We start from the raw sequence: 20,237 nt of genomic DNA on the forward strand, positions 1-20,237 counted from the left end.
GGGAGGTGGGGAGATAGCGGCACATGTTGCTCTAAAGAATATACAGACAAGAATGGGGGGAAATATGGGAACATGTTGCTGGACTGTTTATAAAGAAATAAGCTGGAAAGTATAGTGGGGGATAGGGGAGCCTCCTGGCATATGCATATGTATACATGCGGTGAGTTGGGCGCAGGGTGCTCCGAAAGACAGCTCACCCTGCTGCCACTCAAATTCCCGGCAGCATTAAACACTATTCCCCCTCAGAGGCATAGCAACTCCGAGAGAGAAGTAATTCGCTGGAACCCCAAATTACTCAAGAACGAGCTTCGGACTATAGAATTTCTACTATAGCGGAACCCAACTGAGTTGCTATGCGCTCAGGGTCGAAACCACCTGCTACGAGCCTCCTGCTGAGCAGTTTACACAGTAAAAAAGAGGGTAGCTCAGCTAGGAGAACCTTCTGCTTCACAGATTATATATATAAATTAGGGGACCAACATAAAGCCTCGGCAGGAAATTCAAATATCTCAGTGCCAGGGCTCTCGGCAGCTGATAGCAGTATTCTGAAATCAAGCCAGAAGAGGTAAAGAAGAAAACAGCAATAAAAAGATGATTGCTGGAGGATAAAATATTTTAAAACTAGGTGTGCTTATGTAATTATTTTTTTATTTTATTTTTTTGAACATTCTTTTAATTTTTTTAGGTAAATAGTGAAAGGAGTAATTTTAGACCTTCAGTCTTTTGTACACATGTGGCACCACGGTTGGTACCACAAACCCTGCCTCCTCCAGGGTACCAATCAGGGTCAGACTGGGACACTAAGGGCCCACCAGGAAAGTTTCAGCCTGGGACCCACCCGCCACAGACTACACACACACACACACAGTCACACACACAGACAGTCACACACACACACACACACACAGACACACACCACACACACACACACACAGTCACACACAGTCACACAATCGCCGCCGACCCTTTTGAGCTCACTCACACATGTACTACATAAATTTTGCATTATATTATTATTATTATTTAGTATTTATATAGCGCCGACATATTACGCAGTGCTGTACAATGTATATATATATATATATATATATATATATATAAAAATATATATATATATAAATATATATATATATATATATATATATATATATATATATATATATATATATATATATGTATATGTATGTATGTTGTCACTAACTGTCCCTCGAAGGAGCTCACAATCTAAACCCTACCATTGCCATATGTCTATATTATGTAGTCTAAGTACTGTAGTATAGGGCCAATTTTATGTGGAGCCAATTAACTTATCTGTATGTTTTTGGAATGTGGGAGGAAACCGGAGTGCCCGGAGGAAACCCACGCAGACACAGAGAGAACATACAAACTCTTTGCAGATAGTGCCCTGGCTGGGATTCGAACCAGGGACCCAGCGCTGCAAGGCGAGAGAGCTAACCACTACGCCACCGTGCTGCCCACGCCACCGTGCTATAAATACATCAGTTGTTAGGAGTCATTAGATTATGGTAGGGAATAGGTTGTGAGCACTTCTGAGGACAGTCCATAACAGGGAGACGGACACAGAAAAAAAATGGGTGTCACCATACACTGGAACATGGGCGTGGTCATGACGGGTCATTGGCAGGCCCCAAAATACACAAAATAAGTAGCGGTGCTATTTACAGAGAGTGGGTCTGACCAGATAAACTTTAGATAAAATAATCAAGCAGTTACATGCCTCAGAAGAAGTCAAATGCCTTTAAATAAAAATATTAAGTAGTCACACACCTCCAGATAAAATAATTAAGTAGCCAGGTGCCTTAGCCTTACAATGAACAAAATAAATAGCCAGGTGCATCAAAATAAAATAATTCAGTAGCCAAATGGGCCCCGTATACATAAATTAAGTAGCAATGTTCCCGGGAAAACAGAATTAAGTAGCCATGTGCCCATATATATCAGTATTAGGTAGCCAGTGCTGGCTGGGAAGGGCTGGGTGCTTTGCTGGGTAATACTGCCAGCTATGCAGGGTGGCCTTAGAGTATGCAGGGCCTGAGGCAAGTGTCATATGAAGGGCATAGAGCCTGAGTATAGTTGCCCCAGTATAGGTAGCCAGCTATCAGTGTCCCCAATATAGATAGATATAAGTGCTCCCGGTATAGGTAGCCAGGTCTATAGGTATCCCCAGTATAGGTGGACAGGTCTATAGGTGTCCCCAGTTTCGTTAGCCAGGTCTATAGTTGTCCCCAGTAAAAAGGTAGCCAGGTAGGTGTCCCAACTTAGTTTAGGTAGCCAGCCCAGGTCTATAGGTATCCCCAGTTTAGTTAGCCAGGTCTATAGGAGTCCTCAGTATAGGTAGCCAGGTCTATAGGAGTCCTTAGTATAGGTATCCAGGTCTATAGGTGTCCCCAGTTTAGTTAGCAAGGTCTATAGGTGTCCCCAGATTAAGTAGCCAGGTCTATAGATGTCCCCAGTTTAGTTAGCCAAGTCTATAGGTGTCCCAGACTAAGAGACCTGGCTACCTATACTGGGGACACCTATAACTTGCTACCTATACTGGAAACACCTATAATTTTCTACCCATATTGGGTTTTCGCCACCATTATTCACTGAATGTATCACTTTAATTTTACTCTGCTTGTCATATTAAGTGCTGATTTTGTGACATTCATAGTATTTATGCAGCAAAAGATCTGCCGGAATCATGTCCACACTCCACAGCTTCACACTTGTCTCCACTTATAGAGAAAAGTCCAAATTCACTCCACATTCCCCAGAATAGTTTCAAGGAATACTATCGATTCACATTTTTTTCAATTGACACAGGAATTGTTTGGGAAGTGCTGCTAAGTACTTGTGTATACATTTTAGTAGCAACTTCTTTGTTTACTGTTAGCAAAATACATTCAAAGTTTACTGACGCCAAAACTGATGGCTGACTGAGCCATGAGGAGAGGGGAAATTCCCCTCACACTTGATCAGTTAACTCTATGTGTAGCTCTGTGTGTGACAGAGAGAGACAGGACACAGGAGCTGCAGCTGTTGGGAGCTCTGTTTCTGACTGAAGTGTCTGAAGAGAGCAGAGGAAATGTAACGAATTGTCACAGCTTTTTCATACTGTTTTTGCTTTCAGAGTTTGATATGTTTGATATTTGCTTTCTGTAGTCTGATATGCAACTCTGGCTGTGCATTGAAGCAGACACCCCTTCTGCAATTGATTTGTCCCAATATAGCTAAATCCTACCCTCAATAAATGACAGCTTTTGCCTCTGATATTTAACATGAAAAGTAGGAAAATGTTCACACAGCTACTTAGACATTATTTGTACATTGTCATTTTAGAACACTTGGGTATCGATAGTATGCCTTTAAGCGCATCTGACAGCATTCAGACTGAGCATCATTCACCTGTATCCTTTATAAACACAGAGGAAACTGCTAAAAAGTGAATCTACTAGTGTAATGCCACACATATTATAACACAAATCATAAAGAAAAATTGTCAGCCAAGTGTGCTACTAATCTATCCACTTACCAGTAGGATGAGATGCGGAGGCCAACAGGACAACACTGAAAGACAAATGATAAATACAGCATAACATGCATTTTTCATTGTCATAATAATTCCAACACTCGTATAGCGATTTTCTCTTGTTGGACTCAAAGTGCTTGAGAGCTACAGCCACTAGGGTGCGCTCAGTAGGCAACAGCAGTGTTATTGAGTCTTGCCCAATAACTCCTTACTAAATAGGTACTGGCTTACTAAATAGGAAGAGACAAGATTTGAACGTTGGTCTCCTATGTCTGAGGTGGTGCCCTTAACCAATTATACACTATCCAGCCACTACATATATCAACACATTGTTCATGTACTCTTCCCAATACCAACAGGAAAAAACATTTTATCACATCAAATTCAATAAAAGTAGTCAAAAACAAGTTTTCCCCGTCCTGTTCTTTGCAGCTAATTTCCATTAATTTGTGTAATATTTACAAAGTTTTAGATGTGGTGTTGAAACTTGCAGTAAGATGCTTGTAAAGAACTTGCCACAAAAAAATGTAATACAGTAATCTGAATTGCTGTACTGAAATTGATTTTGTAGTGAAGTTCTACCTGTATGGTATTGATTTCCAATTATTTACTTGTACTGTCTTTGTATTGACCTCATCACAGAGTCAAACTAGGACAACTGTCTTGTTCTTTTTTTTTTTTAATCTGAATGGACGTATTCTGTAGATTTTGTAGATGATAAAACTGAGGGTTGGTGAACACCAGGAGCGCTTCTGAGCACTTTTAAAAACGCTAGAACTTAAAAAACCGCTTGGCTAATGTATTAGAATGCGATGGATTGCACCAGAGCGATGTGATTTTTTTCCCAAATGCAAACACGGGTCCTGCAGCATTTCTACTGATTTCTGAGGCAATTCAGGCTCAATGTTAAGTATAGAAAAGAGCAAAAAGTATATGGACTGGTACTCATGTGAATACGCATATACACAGATAATTAGAGGCGTCCACCATTCTTGACTAGCCTATTTAGGTCTGAGATTGACAGCAGGGCACTGATGTAACCTATGCTCTTAGAGAGAGTGTTTAGTGCCTCTCATCCACACATTCTATTCAGTCAACTTCCTGTTTTGACCTGCCTTGTTTATTTAAACAAGCTTGAACTCTGCCTGGCTCGATCTTTGTCTTGTTTCTGGTTTACACCTGTATACCGCCTGACCTAACCTTTAGCCTCACCCTCAACTACACTACCAGCCTTGCCTGCAGACGAGAGCTTGTATCTGCCGCTTGTGATATTCTGTGGTACCGTCCTACGTCGTCAATGGTGGTGCAAACCCAGGGGCATCAACCTAGTGTCTATACACAGCAAAGCAGTCAGTCATCCACTAGGTATACCAGTCCATCATCCCTTCCTGGGCACTCTTCTAAAGAATTATCGCTGCTTAAATTTAATGTCTTCAGAAAACCCATACCAACCACGTAACAGATAATTAAAGGGATACTGTAGGTGGGGGGGGGTCGGGGGTAAATGAGTAGAACTTACCCGGGGTTTCTAATGGTCCCCTGCAGACATCCTGTGCCCTCGCAGCCACTCACCGATGCTCCGGCCCCGCCTCCTGTTCACTTCTGGAATTTCAGACTTTAAAGTCTGAAAACCACTGAGCCTGCGTTGCCGTGTCCTTGCTCCCGCTAATGTCAGCAGGAGTGTATGGTGCAGGCCCAGTATGGTCTGTGCCTGTGCAGTACGCTCCTGGTGACATCAGCGGGAGCGAGGACACGGCAACGCAAGCGCAGTGGTTTTCAGACTTTAAAGTCTGACATTCCAGAAGTGAACCGGAGGCGGGGCCGGAGCATCGGTGAATGGCTGCGCGGGCACAGGATGTCTGCAGGGGACCATTAGAAATCCCGGGTAAGTTCAACTCATTTTCCCCCAACCCCCCTACAGTATCCCTTTAAGCAAATGACATGTTAAGCACAGACCCCTTGCACCAACACATAGATGAAATTTGTAAGTAATGCCATACAATTTGTAATTATGGCATTCCAAATATTTTTGTCCTTAACAGGTTATGAGGTGCTTTAGTCTTAAACACTTCCTTTAACTGACTGTCCGACTCACTTGTTTCAAGAAGTCTGTAGATAATTAAAAAATATGGATTATTTCCATTACAGCTCCAAGGATAAGGATATGATCTTTAGTTGTTGTCCCCATTACAAAACACAAAGTGTAGGCTGCAGCATACCACTTTTAGCGTTTTACGATTTGTTTGTGCAAGTCTATTTGGCCCTGCATTTGCCCTTGCATTTTTTCTACAATCGTATTCTTTGTCACAGAAATTGATCCAATTAGCTAATCTAGTAAAATTGCACAGTGAAATCGATGTATATGCGCAATCGTTTTGGGTTTCCATTAACTTTAACCGAAGCTCAAAATGCAGGAAAAAATTAAGTGCATTTGTGATTCACGAAGATTTGCATCATCTAATGGAAATGGAGTACCACAATAATAATTGTTCTTGCAATCTACAAAAAGCTAGCACTTGTAAAAGGGACTCAGACCATGTATAGTCTGAAGAAAACCTTAATGACAGAAGCTGCTCATTGGTGGACAGGGCCAGATTTCTGCAAAAGCCAGAAAGTCCAAGGCCATGGGACAGCTGGAAACAGAAGAGGGAGTTGATGCACATGGGAGGCTGCAAATGGCAAAAGTGAAACTGCTGTCCAAGGAAGCTGTATATAAAAGAGAGGAGCTGCTGTGCAGGGATTTTCCACATGGAAATATGGGCTACATAAGCAATGAGAGAGGGTTGCTACACATGCAATGGATGGTTACTGTATATGAAAGGAAGCCGCACATGGAAGGAAGAATCACAGGATTGGTGTAGGGGAGGAATCTATAAATCCAACACTGAGGGAGCATGTCCATGAAGTATAGGGTACTGGGAAAAGAAACACAAAGCCAACGGGAGCCCAAATTGTGCAGTATGTCACAGGTAGATGGATAGGTAAAAGTGTTTGAAAAGGGAATACTCACAAAAGGTGGGTTGCACACTGAGCAACAAACCACTTAAAGAGAGTCTGAAGCGAGAATAGATCTCGCTTCAGACCTCATAGCTAGCAGGGGCACGTGTGCCCCTGCTAAAACGCCGCTATCCCGCGGCTTAACGGGGGTCCCTGTCCCCCCAAATCCCCTCCGTAATGCGGGGGAGCGGTTCCTGGTTGGGGCAGGGCTAACCGCCGCAGCCCTGCCCCACGCGCGTCTGTCAGACGCGTATCTCCGCCTCTCCCCCGCCCCTCTCAGTCTTCCTTCACTGAGAGGGGCGGGGGAGAGGCGGCGATGCGCGTCTGATAGACGCGCTGTGAGGCAGGGCTGCAGCCGTTAGCCCTGCCTCTAGGAAGGGCTAATCTACGACCAACTTGCGACCAAGATTTGCTGGGGGTGGGTTGGGGGGTCAGGGACCCTCGTACAGCCGCGGGATAGCGGCGTTTTAGCAGGGGCACACATGCCCCTGCTATGTATGAGAGCTGAAGCGAGATTTAGTCTCGCTTCAGTGTCTCTTTAAAGCAGGTGGAGTGTCTTATACCTGACTCCACTTAGGTATGCCAGCAATCCTGGAGGAGGTCACTCTCTTGGTAAAGAACCTCATGCACTCTAAAACTGTGAGGTGGTGTGGATTCCACCTCAAGTTTGGTGTATGGGACTCCCCTCACTGGACCGTGGAGGGGAGTATGACACAGAAGGGGGTAAAGAGGCGCCCAATGGAGTATAAAAGAGTTAAAAACACTAAAAACTAAAAGATTGAGGTGGCTTACCTCAGACGACAACTCACTTTGAGTAAGAATATTTATTAACAAGCACAGGCAATACGTTTCGTGGGATCTAGTCCACTTCCTCAGGCCAAATAAAGTGCCACTGCAGTCTAATAACCGTATTTGGGGCGCCTCTCTCATTGAATACTGCCTAGGGTTCTTCTTTAATGATCCTAGCAAGATAAATGCTGTGAATCAGAGAAATAATATGGAACAGCCAAGAATGAGACATGACATTTCACAGTATGAGCTGGATAGATTTATACCTATGACAGCTGGTAGGGAAGGAGAGGGATACATGGGCAACAAACAAGTGGGCAGCAGACACGGCCTACTTTGTCTGGAAAGTTGTATCCCAGTAAATAAACTGGAAACCTCCTTGCTGAAATCTAAAACAAAGAATTTAAACTGAAAATTCCACTTGGAAACTCTCAACAGTTTCCTTACACTGATTATTGTAATCCTAGCGCATTCCTGCGGTTGTGAGCAATGAAACAGTCTGTCATGTATTAGTGAGAAATCCCTGCACATTCATTAAAGTGCTGTGATATCACCTCATAACTTACTTCTCCACAAGTACGAGGGCAGCGGCGCAGCCCAGCTCGGGAAACACAATTCTGTTTGTTTAGCTTCCAGAATGAAGGCAGCCAGTATTAAAAGAAAACATACGTGCAGCGCTATACCCGAACGCGCTACAAAGGATTGGCCTCTGGGGGGTTCTGCACATGTATAAATCTATCAATACTAAGAAAGCTGTAGGCATTAAATTAACACCAACAATAACATATAGGAGGGCTGTTATTTTACTGGGGGGTTTCTACTTGCTATAACAAAACTCATGTATCATTTATGATGTATCATTTAGTCATGCTGGCAAATTATTCATGGTGTGAAAAAAGTGAATGTATAATGTACCTTTTCTGATTGTGAACTTTTGACTGCCTATAAACAGGAAAGAAGGATGTTTTGAAAACACAATATTTACGCAATGTAGAAATGGCCTAGAACTATAATTTGTGTTTTCTTCGGCTTAGGACTAATCTCCATACACACGTGGGGGTTGATTCACGAAACGTGCTAACGCACAGCACCTCCTTGCTATGCGTTTAGAGTGCAATGCAACGTGCGTGAAGGTTTACGCACGTAAAGATTTACGTGCTCGCGCTAACAAAGTTCTTTGCACGTGAACGTGGCAAAATGCGCGCATTAACGCGAGAAAACTTTTGTCAGCATGCACACGTAAATCTTTATGCGCATAAACCTTCACACGCGGTACATTGTGCGCTAAACGCATAGCACGGCCGAGTTATGCGTTAACACGGTTTCGTGAATCAACCCCATAATGTTCACACACCCAGCCAAGCAGCCTGATTGTAGGTCATTCGGAGGCGGCTTGGTGATGCGCTGATCCACCTTTTGCGCAATTTTCAATTTTCGATTTTACTTGGTAGCGCACCCAGGCTATGCATAGGTTAGGATTTAGTTAGTGTTAGGTCCACTCCCATAGGGGGATGACTTCTCCGCAGTGGGAGGGGCGAGTACTTAACAAGTTGCATGCAAGCTGTTACAGGAAACCAACATCCTCCAGTGGTAGACAGGTTATGTGTATGCTAGGTGTGTATTTTATCCCACAAGTGGGGCTTGCACTCTCTTGCAGGTAGGCACTTATCTGTTTTTAAGTAGCGCTGTTCATTTCTTTGCTAAGCAGCCTATTCTGTTCAATGGGAGGTGGGAGTTTGAGGAAATGAATAAAAAAAATGCCTTGCTACAGGGATAGCAATAGTATTACAACAGCAGTTTTGTGTGTGTTTTTTTTTTTTACTTTTTCGTGGCTCCTGCTGCGTACAACAGGAGCCCGGAGTAAGCAAGGTCTGAATGCCCATGCACGGAAAAAAGCAGCGATGCATAAATACCGTCACAAGAACATGCATGGACGTCCTTGAACACCACAAAAGCAGGGGCCTTTCCATTGCTCCCACGACCACCCCAAGCTAGGCTTCAAGGGTGGCCTAAATCCTTCCCCCTTTGCCATTGGCATAGGGGGTGCAAGGGGTTCTCTGACACCCGAAGGATTGAAGGACCCAAACTTGCCATGTAGTTCCCCACAGGCCAGGGTCGGCTCCCCAAAGAGAGAGCCTCAAGTCAGGGACAAGTCCCCAGGTGCCATCATGATCTAAAATGGTGGATAACCAACAATATGTCACGTGACAACTGGGCAGTCAAAAACCTGTGCTTTACATAGCTTTACAGTGAAAAACATCCTACGTGCTATGTGTGAAACTTGACATGACTGTACAGCCAAGTAAGTTGTTCAGAAAAAAATATAGATAGAAGATTACAAATAAAATATCATGCAAGGCTGTTCACTACAAGCTGTAGCTCCCTATGAAATTATGAAAAGTAACAAACCTCCAATCAGCATCTCATAGGTCTATTTATAAAGCAGTCATAGATTACCGCTATACAGGTTGCCCCTCATTGCAAAACATAAGCCTATTTATACTGTAAAAGGCCTATGTTTGTCTTAAAAGACACCTATACTGAGATGAATATGGAGGCTGCCATATTCATTTCCTTTTATAAAATACCAGTTGCCTGGCTGTACTGCTGATCCTCTGCCTCTAATACTACTGCAGTTAAAGAGATCAACAGGACTGCCAGGCAATGAATACAGTTTAAAAAGAAATAAATATGGCAGCCTCCATATTCCTCTCACTTCAGGTGTCCTTTAAAGGTTTAAGACTGCTGTGATAGTTTGCACTAGTCTGGCATCTCTTGTGGATGCCGGCTCCCCATTGGTTTAAATCAGTCACATGAAAACAATGTGTGATCTGACTGACCAATGAGAGAGTGGGAGAACATCCCACCTTCTCACTGAAAGAAACCTCTGTGTCTGGCAGTCCCTTGAGTGGAAGGGGCTTGCACATCTGAAGAGCATTTGGTGGTGAAACCATGGTTGTGGCAATAGATTTGGCACTAGTAATGTGCCTACCTGTACCAGCATTTTTCTACAGGGAAATCCAAACTGAAAAAGCTTAACACTCCTCTTTATAAGTAATTACAAATCTGGGACTCTCTCACTTGAGGTGATCTTTCAAAACACAATTAAAATATGGGACTCTTTCTTAGACCTAAAAAAAAGGATGGACAGAGTTCCACCTTACTGTGACCCACTTTATATGGCATCATCCTGATTTAAAACGTCTTGCTTTTACTGATGGCTAACACGGTACAATACCCTAGTGCTACTACTTTATATTCCACGATATGTAAATTATATATATTAGTGGTTAGAAAATAACAGATGTACACATTAGAAGACACAGTTGTTTTAACAAAAGTAAGAAAATAAAATTCTCCGCTGTACAGTATAAAGCATATAGTAATACAAAGTAGTTAACATTTCCGATTCAGTCTCACTGTTGATAAATCCAACCTCAAAATATTTGGTAGTTTACACTGCACTGGGTACAAAATAATCTTTGTTTTGACTAGCCGTAATATAGAACATCAGCAGCGTGACATTGTGTAAACCTTTTATAAAATACTGTATATTTAAAGCCAGCCGGCTTGTGATGACAGCTAACCATACATATTAGTATACATATAGAGAATATACATACCTGAAAAAATAGTTTATGTATTGCTGATCAAGGTCACTGGAGGGGAGGAAAAGAGTTATTAAACCATGATTCTCCAACATTGGCAAGCATGTTTGGCTGCATCATGCATGCTATCTGTACTGGAACTGTTATGCCTCAAAGTGTACCCAAGACGAAAAAAAGGCTTTACGTGTCCTGCTTGTCAGAACATAGGAAGGCAAGAGCTTGGTGGATTTGTTATCGTGGCCGCATTCCCTGCTGTGTACGAGCAGGACTGTACCGCGCCTGCTCGAGTCTGGCCGCGCTAGCGCAGCAAGCTGAAGCTGCTGATCCAGGAGCTGCCCGTGCTACTATGCATGCGTGGCTGTACTGCAGGTGCAAGGAGGCCACTCTCGTGCACGAAGAGACGCATGGACATGATCTTCCACAGCCTCCTGAGCAGCAATGGTGGTCTGAAGGAGGATGCGGAAAGCCTCTGAAGAATCCAGAGGAGTCCCTCTTCATAGGCAAGTATCTCACTTTTTTGTCTTGGGTTCTCTTTAAAGCAATAGTTCAGCATTCTTCTGTTAAAGTTGTCTGAAAGCCAGCATTTCTACTTTGCTCTAAAAGTTTCCTCACAGCTTGAAAGCTACTATCCCAGAAAAAAATTCTAGCAGAACATCACTGAAATGGTTAAACAAAAGCACTTTGTCCTGCTATTCAGCTTTGATCCGCATCCAAATTGTAGATAACAGTATATTTGTTTACATTCCAATGTTGTTACAATATGTGTAAACACAGTCTAACAAGTGAAAAGGAACTCTCTATGCTTCAGGCACAGACACAGTTCAGAAAAGCTCATTAGAAGATGTTAATATATAATAAAAAACAGTTTGAAAAAAATGCAATGCCAGCTTTCAGGGTACGATAAACGACACTTTGGAAACTTGTAATTTGTTAACAGGACAATATTACTTATGCACAAAAGCAAATATGATAACTGTATGATTAATAAAAAGTAGGAAAACACATTTTTTATTGAATGTTATGTCGGAGTTTCAGACCACTTTAATGCATGCAATAATACATTTGCATCAACTAACAATGCACAGTGGTTTTGTCTATATAGATATTTACTGCAAACGGTACAAAGTTCCTGGCTAACTGCATCCTGCAGGACAAATCATCTGTCCCTGCCCACATTCTCCCTGTGCTGGTGAGAGTTAATGATAAGAATCTGCTGAGCTGCAGTGCTGTTAAAGTGTTATTCTCTAAGCAGCAAGGAAAGGCTATAGTGGGTTTGTGAGTATTGGGGTTTTGTGCTCAGTGGAAACAGTTGCTCCCTAGCTGGGTATTACCCACTCTCTTGCCAGTACCATATTTTCTGGATGGATCTCTGGGTCATGTGACATTTCCAAAGAAAAATTTATCAGGAATGGATGCATAATATAGTAAAATTGTGTGAGTAGTGGCATCAGTTCATGTTCACCTTCACTTACAATTAAAAGAATCTAGAAGGGTGACCTAGGACTATAATTAAATAACTGATAAAGCTGTGTATATTTGCCACTCAACTCTAATGTGATCTTTCATTGGCATTTTATATTCAATAAAATGCTGGTACGTATGCAAAAAATAAACTGACACGTTTAGAATGATCCTTGCAATTGTTTTCAATCAAATGTAACATTTTACAGTCATTCTCTTCTACATTACCTTAGTGAACTTGGTTTCTTAGACTTCTGGAATACTTTGTAGCACCCTGGTTAAAAAGATTAGGAGAAGAAAATTAGAATCATTAAGCAGGCAGCACTGTCTGTAAATAGCACTAGCTAAAGAAATGGTACCTTACTGCTGTGCTCTGAGTCATCTACATGTAGAGCAGTCTATCCACCTAATTCAAGCCTTACAATAGCATTTGGTTTTATAAACCATTCAAGAAACCAGTGTTAGTTACCTGGTAACATCCTTTTTAGTAACCTCCAGGACAGGTCCACCATGAGACGACATAGGCTCCTCCCAGGAACAGGAAACGTCCAAATTAGAGCACTCTATAAATTTTAAGCCAACCCCTCCATCGCCAGTCAACTACAAGAACTGTTAACCGTTAAAGAGGCATATTCATATTATTATACACATTCATCTATATATATCCCGTTATCCGGGTGGGTTACAGACCTGTCCTGGAGGTTACTAAAAAGGATGTTACCAGGTAACTAACACTGGTTTTTCCAGTAACCTCCAGGACAGGTCCACCATGAGAAGATGAGCAAGAAATCTTACCAATTTTAGGGTGGGCCGACTGCCTGCAGAACTTTTCTCCCAAAGAATTGTTGTCTTGCAGTCATCAGATTCACCCTGTAATGTCTTGAAAAGGTGCACATACTTGTCCACGTAGCGGCTCTACAAATTTCTTCTGGCGTAGCACCCGCTCTGTAGGCCCATGATGTAGCAGCTGCCCTAATTGAATGAGCCCTAACTGCACCTAGTAAAGTAGATCCTGTCAACCTATAGGCTTCCTCTATACACAGTCTTATCCACTTGCCTATAGTTCTTTTTGACATCCTCATGCCCTTAGTAGCTCCTGACGAATTAATAAATAGAGCTCTTGATTTCCTAAAATCTGCTACTCTGTCCAAATAAGCAATGAGACACCTCCTAACATCTAAGGTTGGTTCTTCGTTGAAGGAGGGTAATATGATCTCCTGGGATCTATGAAAATTCGTAGCTACCTTAGGAAGGAACTCTTCACATGTTTTTAATATCACCCTATCATTAAATATGAGACAAAAGGGTTCATCACAGCATAAGGCTTCTAATTCGCTCACTCTCCTGGCTGAAGTACCGTATATACTCGCATATAAGCCGACCCGCATATAAGCCGACCCCCCAACTTTTCCCTGAAAAAACTGGGAAAAATGATTGACCCCCATATAAGCCGGGGGTAGGAAATGCTGGATTGGTGCAGCCCCCCAGTGTGTCCCAGTATAGCTAGTATAGTGCCCAGTATAGGTAGGTAGTGTCCAGTTTAGCTAGTATAGTGCCCAGTATAGCTAGTAAAGTGCCCAGTATAGCCAGTATAGTGCCCAGTATGGGTAGGTAGTGCCTCAGTTTAGCTAGTATAGTGCCCAGTTTAGCTAGTATAGTGCCCCAGTATGGCTAGTAAAGTGCCCAGTTTAGCCAGTATAGTGCCCAGTTTAGTTAGTATAGTGCCCAGTTTAGCCAGTATAGTGCCCAGTTTAGCCAGTATAGTGCCCAGTTTAGCCAGTATAGTGCCCAGTTTAGCCAGTGTAGTGCCCCAGTATGGCTAGTAAAGTGCCCAGTTTAGCTAGTATAGTGCCCAGTTTAGCTAGTATAGTGCCCAGTTTAGCCAGTATAGTGCCCAGGTTAACCAGTATAATGCCCAGTTTAGCCAGTATAGTGCCCAGTTTAGCTAGTATAGTGCCCAGTTTAGCCAGTATAGTGCCCAGTTTAGCCAGTGTAGTGCCCCAGTATGGCTAGTAAAGTGCCCAGTTTAGCTAGTATAGTGCCCAGTTTAGCTAGTATAGTGCCCAGTTTAGCCAGTATAGTGCCCAGGTTAACCAGTATAATGCCCAGTTTAGCCAGTATAGTGCCCAGTTTAGCTAGTATAGTGCCCAGTTTAGCCAGTATAGTGCCCAGTTTAGCTAGTTTAGTGCCCAGTTTAGCCAGTATAGTGCCCAGCATAGGTAGGTAGTACTCCCGCCCTCACCCCCCCGCTCCCCGCTCCCCCCGCTGCTATTACCTGCAGGCAGCGGCCGCTTCCTAATCCGCGTTCCCCTTCTGTAACTTTGCAGCGTGAATGACAGCAGCGCGCCCGGCGCTGCTGCTGTGACGATGCAGAGTGCAGGAAAGAGCGCGGCTCCCTATAGCGGCGATCTGTATCGCCGTTACCAAGGGAACCGCTCTTTCCTGCCCCTGCATCGTCACAGCAATACACGCTGCAAAGTTTCAGAAGAGGAACGCGGATTAGGAAGCGGCCGCTGCCTGCCCACTATACCACCAGGGAAGACTCGTATACAAGCCGACCCCCCAACTTTTGACCCCCTTTTTGGGGGTCAAAAATTCGGCTTGTATGCGAGTATATACGGTAATTGCTACTAGAAAAATAATCTTCATTGTTAATTGTCTTAATGGAATTTCTGATACTGGCTCAAATTGGTCTCCCTTTAAGACCCTTAATACCAAAGAGAAATCCCAACTCGGAATCTTTTTATTAATTATAGGTTTTCTTCTTTCTATGGATCTAAAAAACTATATGATCAGGGGGTCATTTGCTAATTTTTGATCTAAATAGGTAGATATCGCTGTAACCTGTACCTTCAAGGTACTGAGGGCAATGTTTTTCTCCACACCGTCCTGTAAAAATTCTAATACGGTTGGTATTGTCTCTCCGGAAAATCCTGGCTCTTCTTTCCACAAATTGAAAGTCTTCCAGTACTTTAAATATATTTTTCTAGTTACCTTCTTTCTACAGTCGAGGAGGGTACTGATAACTCTCTCTGAGACACCTCTCTTTCTCAAAGGAGACCTTTCAGAAGCCAGGCACACAGGTTTAGATTTGGTATGTAACTTATACTTCCTCTCTCTACCTGAGATAGTATCCTTCTGTGAGGCAATTTTATCGGACCCTCTAGTCTCATTTTCAGGAGAATCGGATACCAGCTCCTCCCCGGCCAATCTGGAGTTATCATGATCAATGTTGCTCTGGTCTGCCTTAACTTTTGCAAAACTCGAGGTATTAGCTGGATTGGTGGAAACGCATATGCCTTTCTGAATGTCCATCTCTGACTGAGCGCATCCACCGCCTCTGCTCCCTCCCTTGGATTTAGGGAATAGAACCTCTTGCATTTTGTATTTGCTCCGTTTGCAAAGATGTCGAGCTGAGGTCGGCCCCATCTCTTGACCAGATTCCTGAAGACTTTGTTGGATATCTCCATCTCCGAATTTGATAGTCTGTGTCTGCTCAGGAAAATCGCCATGGTGTTCAAAGATCCCTTCAAGTGGACTGCTGTGAACGAGAGGAAGTTCTCTTCAGCTATTAATAGAATTTCCATCGTCAGGTCTAGAAGTTTTCTTGATCTTGTTCCCCCCTGACGATTTATGTAGGCCACTGTCGTGGTATTGTCTGTTCTCAGTTGAACATGTTGCCCCCTCAGTAACTGTACCGCCTGTACTAGTACTTCTCTCACTGCTCTTAGCTCTCTGTAATTTGATGACTGATTTCTTATTAGCTTTGGCCAGAGACCCTGAAATATCTTCCCCTCTAAATGGGCTCCCCATCCTAGGAGACTTGCATCCGTGGTAATGCATCTTTGTGCTGGTATTGTCCATAATCTTCCTTCGGTTAGGATCTTTTCCGACATCCACCACTCTAATGAGTTTAGTATTATGTTTGGACATCTCACTTCCCTTTCTAAATCTTCCTGCTTTTTGTTCCAGACTCCCATCATCCAACTCTGGAGCTCTCTTGTGTGTAACAGTGCCCATTGGATGGCAGGAGATGTTGACGTCAGAAAACCTAGTATTCTCATGACTTCTCTTATTGTCAGAACTGGGTTCCTTATACAGTCCTGTATTATTTTCTTTAGTTTTGTCATCTTTTCTTCTGTTAAATACAGTCTTCTCCTCTCTGAGTCTATCACAACTCCTAGAAACTGTATTCTTGACTTCGGCTGTAGCACCGACTTTTCCCAATTTATAATCCATCCGAGAGTCTGTAGTTGATCTAGTACTCTCTTTGTGTCTTCTTCCGCTTGTTGATATGAGTCTGCTACTACTAATAAGTCGTCTAGATAGGGAATCACTAGGATTCCCTTTACATGTAAGTCTTTTATCACTTCTCCCATCACTTTTGTGAAGATGCGAGGTGCTGATGAAATTCCGAAGGGCAGGACTCTGAACTGGAAGTGTTGAATTGATTCTTTTTCTTTTATTGCAAACCTCAGAAATTTTTGCGACGACTCTCTTATTGGAATGTGCCAATAAGCATCTCTTAGATCTAAATTCGTCATTACACAGTTGGGGGTTAGCAAGTTTCTCACAGAGAAGATTGATTCCATCCTGAATCTTTGATAAGTCACAGAAGGGTTTAATGGCTTCAGGTTCAGAATTAACCTGAATTTCCCCGTCGGTTTCTTTACCATGAATATGGTCGAGTAAAAACCCCTGCGAAGCTGATCGCACGGTACCGGAACTACCACTCTTTCCTCTATCATGCCTTTTATGATGCTTTGCAAAGCCTGACGCTTTTGTTTCTCTTTTGGAAGAGGAGTGGAAATGAACCTGTTTCCCGGAAGCGACCGAAACTGAATTTTGTACCCCTGACTTACAAGATTAAGGATTAAATCGTTTTTGGTTATGTTCGTCCATTGGGAATAAAATCCTGTTAGACGACCCCCAACTCTTTCTTTGGCGTCACTTCTTTTCTTGGTTTTCTGGGTTCCGAAAAAGAAAATTCTTTCTCGTTCCCTCTCTGTTGATGGCCCAGGGTTTTCTTCTTTGCTGAGGTTTATCCCTGTTTTCTTGCCCATTTCTTCTAAAGAATCTTTTGTTCTGTATATATTTCTTCTTCTTTGGAAACCCCTTCTTTCTATCGCTAGTTCTTTCTAATATTTCGTCTAGCTGGGCCCCAAATAAAAGCTCCCCATCAAAAGGTATGTTACATACCCTAGCTTTAGAAGCCTGACTTCCATCCCAATTTTTAATCCATAAATTACGTCTGGCGGAATTAATTAGGACAGTCGTTCTTGCATTTACCCTTATGTTTTCTGCTGCCGCATCAGTTATGTAGTCTGTGGCCTTTGAAACCACTTCAAGTGATTCTAAGATTTCTTCCTTAGATGCCCCTTTTTCTACCTTTTCTTCTACTTTCTTAACCCATACTGCTAACACTCTCGATACACATGTTGTTGCAGCTGCTGGTCGAAAATTTGCTCCTGCTGAGGTCCATGCCTTCTTCAGAGCAAATTCCACCTTTTTATCCTGTGGATCCTTAAGGTATCCGAGGTCCTCAAAAGCTAATTCATTGTCCTTATTTACTTGAGAAAAGGCTGCGTCAAGCCTAGGACACCGATCCCATATCTTGGCATCTGTTTCTGCAAATGGAAATCTTTTAATAAACCCTTTAGACATGAATAACTTTCTACCCGGGTATTTCCATTGACTCAGAATAGTATTCTTTGTAGACTTATGCACAGGAAAAGTAAGGGCCTCCTTTGGTTCCATTCCCTGGTACAATTTATCATGTAGTGACACTTCTTCAGATTTCTTTGTCTCAATCTTCAAAGTATTATTAATCGCCAATATAAGTTGATCAGTTTCATCAGCCGGAAACCTGAACCTAGAAATTTTCCTTATATCTGACTGACTCTGTACTTTTAACCGAAGATGCATCGGAATCATCACCATCATCCTCCTCTCCATCTTCCATTTCCTCTTCAGAGGAAGAAATAATAGGTCTTTTAGTGGAGGATTTACTTTTACTCTTACTTTTTGCAGGCTGTTCGGGCTGAGTAGCATCACTATTAGGTGTAGGAGTTACCGGTACTGTTGTACTAGGGCCTGCATTACTAGTATCTGTAGCTGGGGTCATGGCAGCAGAGAAAACTTCTTTCAACGATTTAATTGTATCAGACATCTCCTGCTTAACAGCTGACATAATCTCCTCCTTTAATCCCCCTGATTGTTCCTGAATTAGTTTAACAAAACAGGGTTGGCAAAACTGCTTATTATAAGTATGGGCAAGTTTTGACGGGTCAGTAGACTCTGTGCCCTATAATAAAACACAATAACAAAAGAAGTGTCACCTGTCTGTCTAAAAAGACATCTGTAAAGCAACACCCTTGTGCCCATGATAGAATGTGAGGAAAGCAGCTTCCCTACCCCAGACAGGAGGAAATAAAAAGGTACTAGTATTTCAGAATAGACTATACCAAGGACCTTTAAGTAAATATTTACTGGATAATGTAACACATTAATTCAAGTACTTCATTAAAGGTGTCCACATAAACACATTGCAGAGACCACCAAAATCCAGAATATATTAGCATAATAGCATAGTATAGTATCATATAGTAGCATAGCATAGAATAACATAGCCTAATAAACTGCTATATAATATCACAGACCTCAGACAGACGTAACATATACATATATAATGTCTATGAAGAGACCTCAGATCAGACGCTAAGCTGCCAGGCAAAAAACACCAGCCAAGTCAGACCTCAGCATAGACGCGGTGCAAGGCGTTCGGCTCATACCGTAAAGGTCCCCAAGCCTTCCGCCACCTTACCTTTCCTGGCTCCTGCTTAGCGTCCATCCTGCTCCGCTCGCAAAACGAAATGCCGAGCAATGCAGGCTTCCGGCGTCTCTTCACCCACGCTTCCGGAAGGGACGTCACGTAAGGGCGGAAGTACGCTAATGAGCGCCGCCATTGAGGGCAAAAACCTTCGCCAACCCTCCGGAGGCCCAGGCTTCTCCTCGTCACTTCCAGCGCGCCACAGCCTCCGCCATCAGGGAATCATGGACGCCGTTTGCGTCCTCGGAACTACCACCACCAGGGCAGCAATGACGCTTCTTGGAGAAGGTAGATATTCTCCTCCTCCTACCGGAACCTCGACCCTCTCCAGGCAGGTCCCCATGCGCCGCCAACCACGGTCCCCAGCACACCTGGCTAGACGGACCGGCGAGCGACATAGAGTACTCTTTCCTGGAACAGGAAACGTCAACTGGCGATGGAGGGGTTGGCTTAAAATTTATAGAGTGCTCTAATTTGGACGTTTCCGGTTCCTGGGAGGAGCCTATGTCATCTCATGGTGAACCTGTCCTGGAGGTTACTGGAAAAATTAAAGATATGACACCCAATCAATAATGCAATTATAATGGTTTACTAATTGTAGCCCCACAAGGAGATCTAAAGACTTGCTCATTTATTAACCACTTGTATGCAAACACAAGCACTGCTGAAGCAGCTGGCTGCAACTCTGAAGAGAGATCTGTTGGCTGCTTATACACCGCAAGCCAATTCCCGATCAATTTAAGCATGAAATCCTTTGGGATCTGGCTTTGTGACGCCACCTCCATCGCTGTCCCCCCAAATGTTATATGTGCCCTGTGGTGCGCGTGTAATAATATTCAGTGAATCGCATGGCCATGAGCCGCAAAATTCCCAGATGTATGGCTAAATTAAGTGTCTGGCCACCATATTTTTATTGATCCAGAATGCTGGAAAGGTTTCTAAAGATTGTATACACCATACCACTTTAGATTAGAAGTTAGATTGTCAATTAATTAATATACACACCCTAGCAATTTTCTCA

The 20,237-nt window shown here is 43.0% G+C and overlaps 1 protein-coding gene across 1 annotated transcript in view; it reads right to left on the bottom strand.

Moving 5' to 3' along the window:
* TMEM241 (transmembrane protein 241) overlaps nt 1–20,237 on the bottom strand; it is a 174,599-nt gene that overhangs the window by 101,585 nt on the left and 52,777 nt on the right. Inside the window, exons 9-11 of the mRNA XM_068237258.1 lie at nt 12,616–12,661; nt 10,942–10,977; nt 3,536–3,570 (exon numbers count right to left, since the gene is read on the bottom strand). Coding sequence (XP_068093359.1) covers nt 3,536–3,570; nt 10,942–10,977; nt 12,616–12,661 — 117 coding nt within the window. The remainder of the gene's footprint in view (nt 1–3,535; nt 3,571–10,941; nt 10,978–12,615; nt 12,662–20,237) is intronic.

The sequence above is a fragment of the Hyperolius riggenbachi genome, chromosome 5 (genome assembly GCF_040937935.1).
Source record: "Hyperolius riggenbachi isolate aHypRig1 chromosome 5, aHypRig1.pri, whole genome shotgun sequence".
NCBI lineage: Eukaryota > Metazoa > Chordata > Amphibia > Anura > Hyperoliidae > Hyperolius > Hyperolius riggenbachi.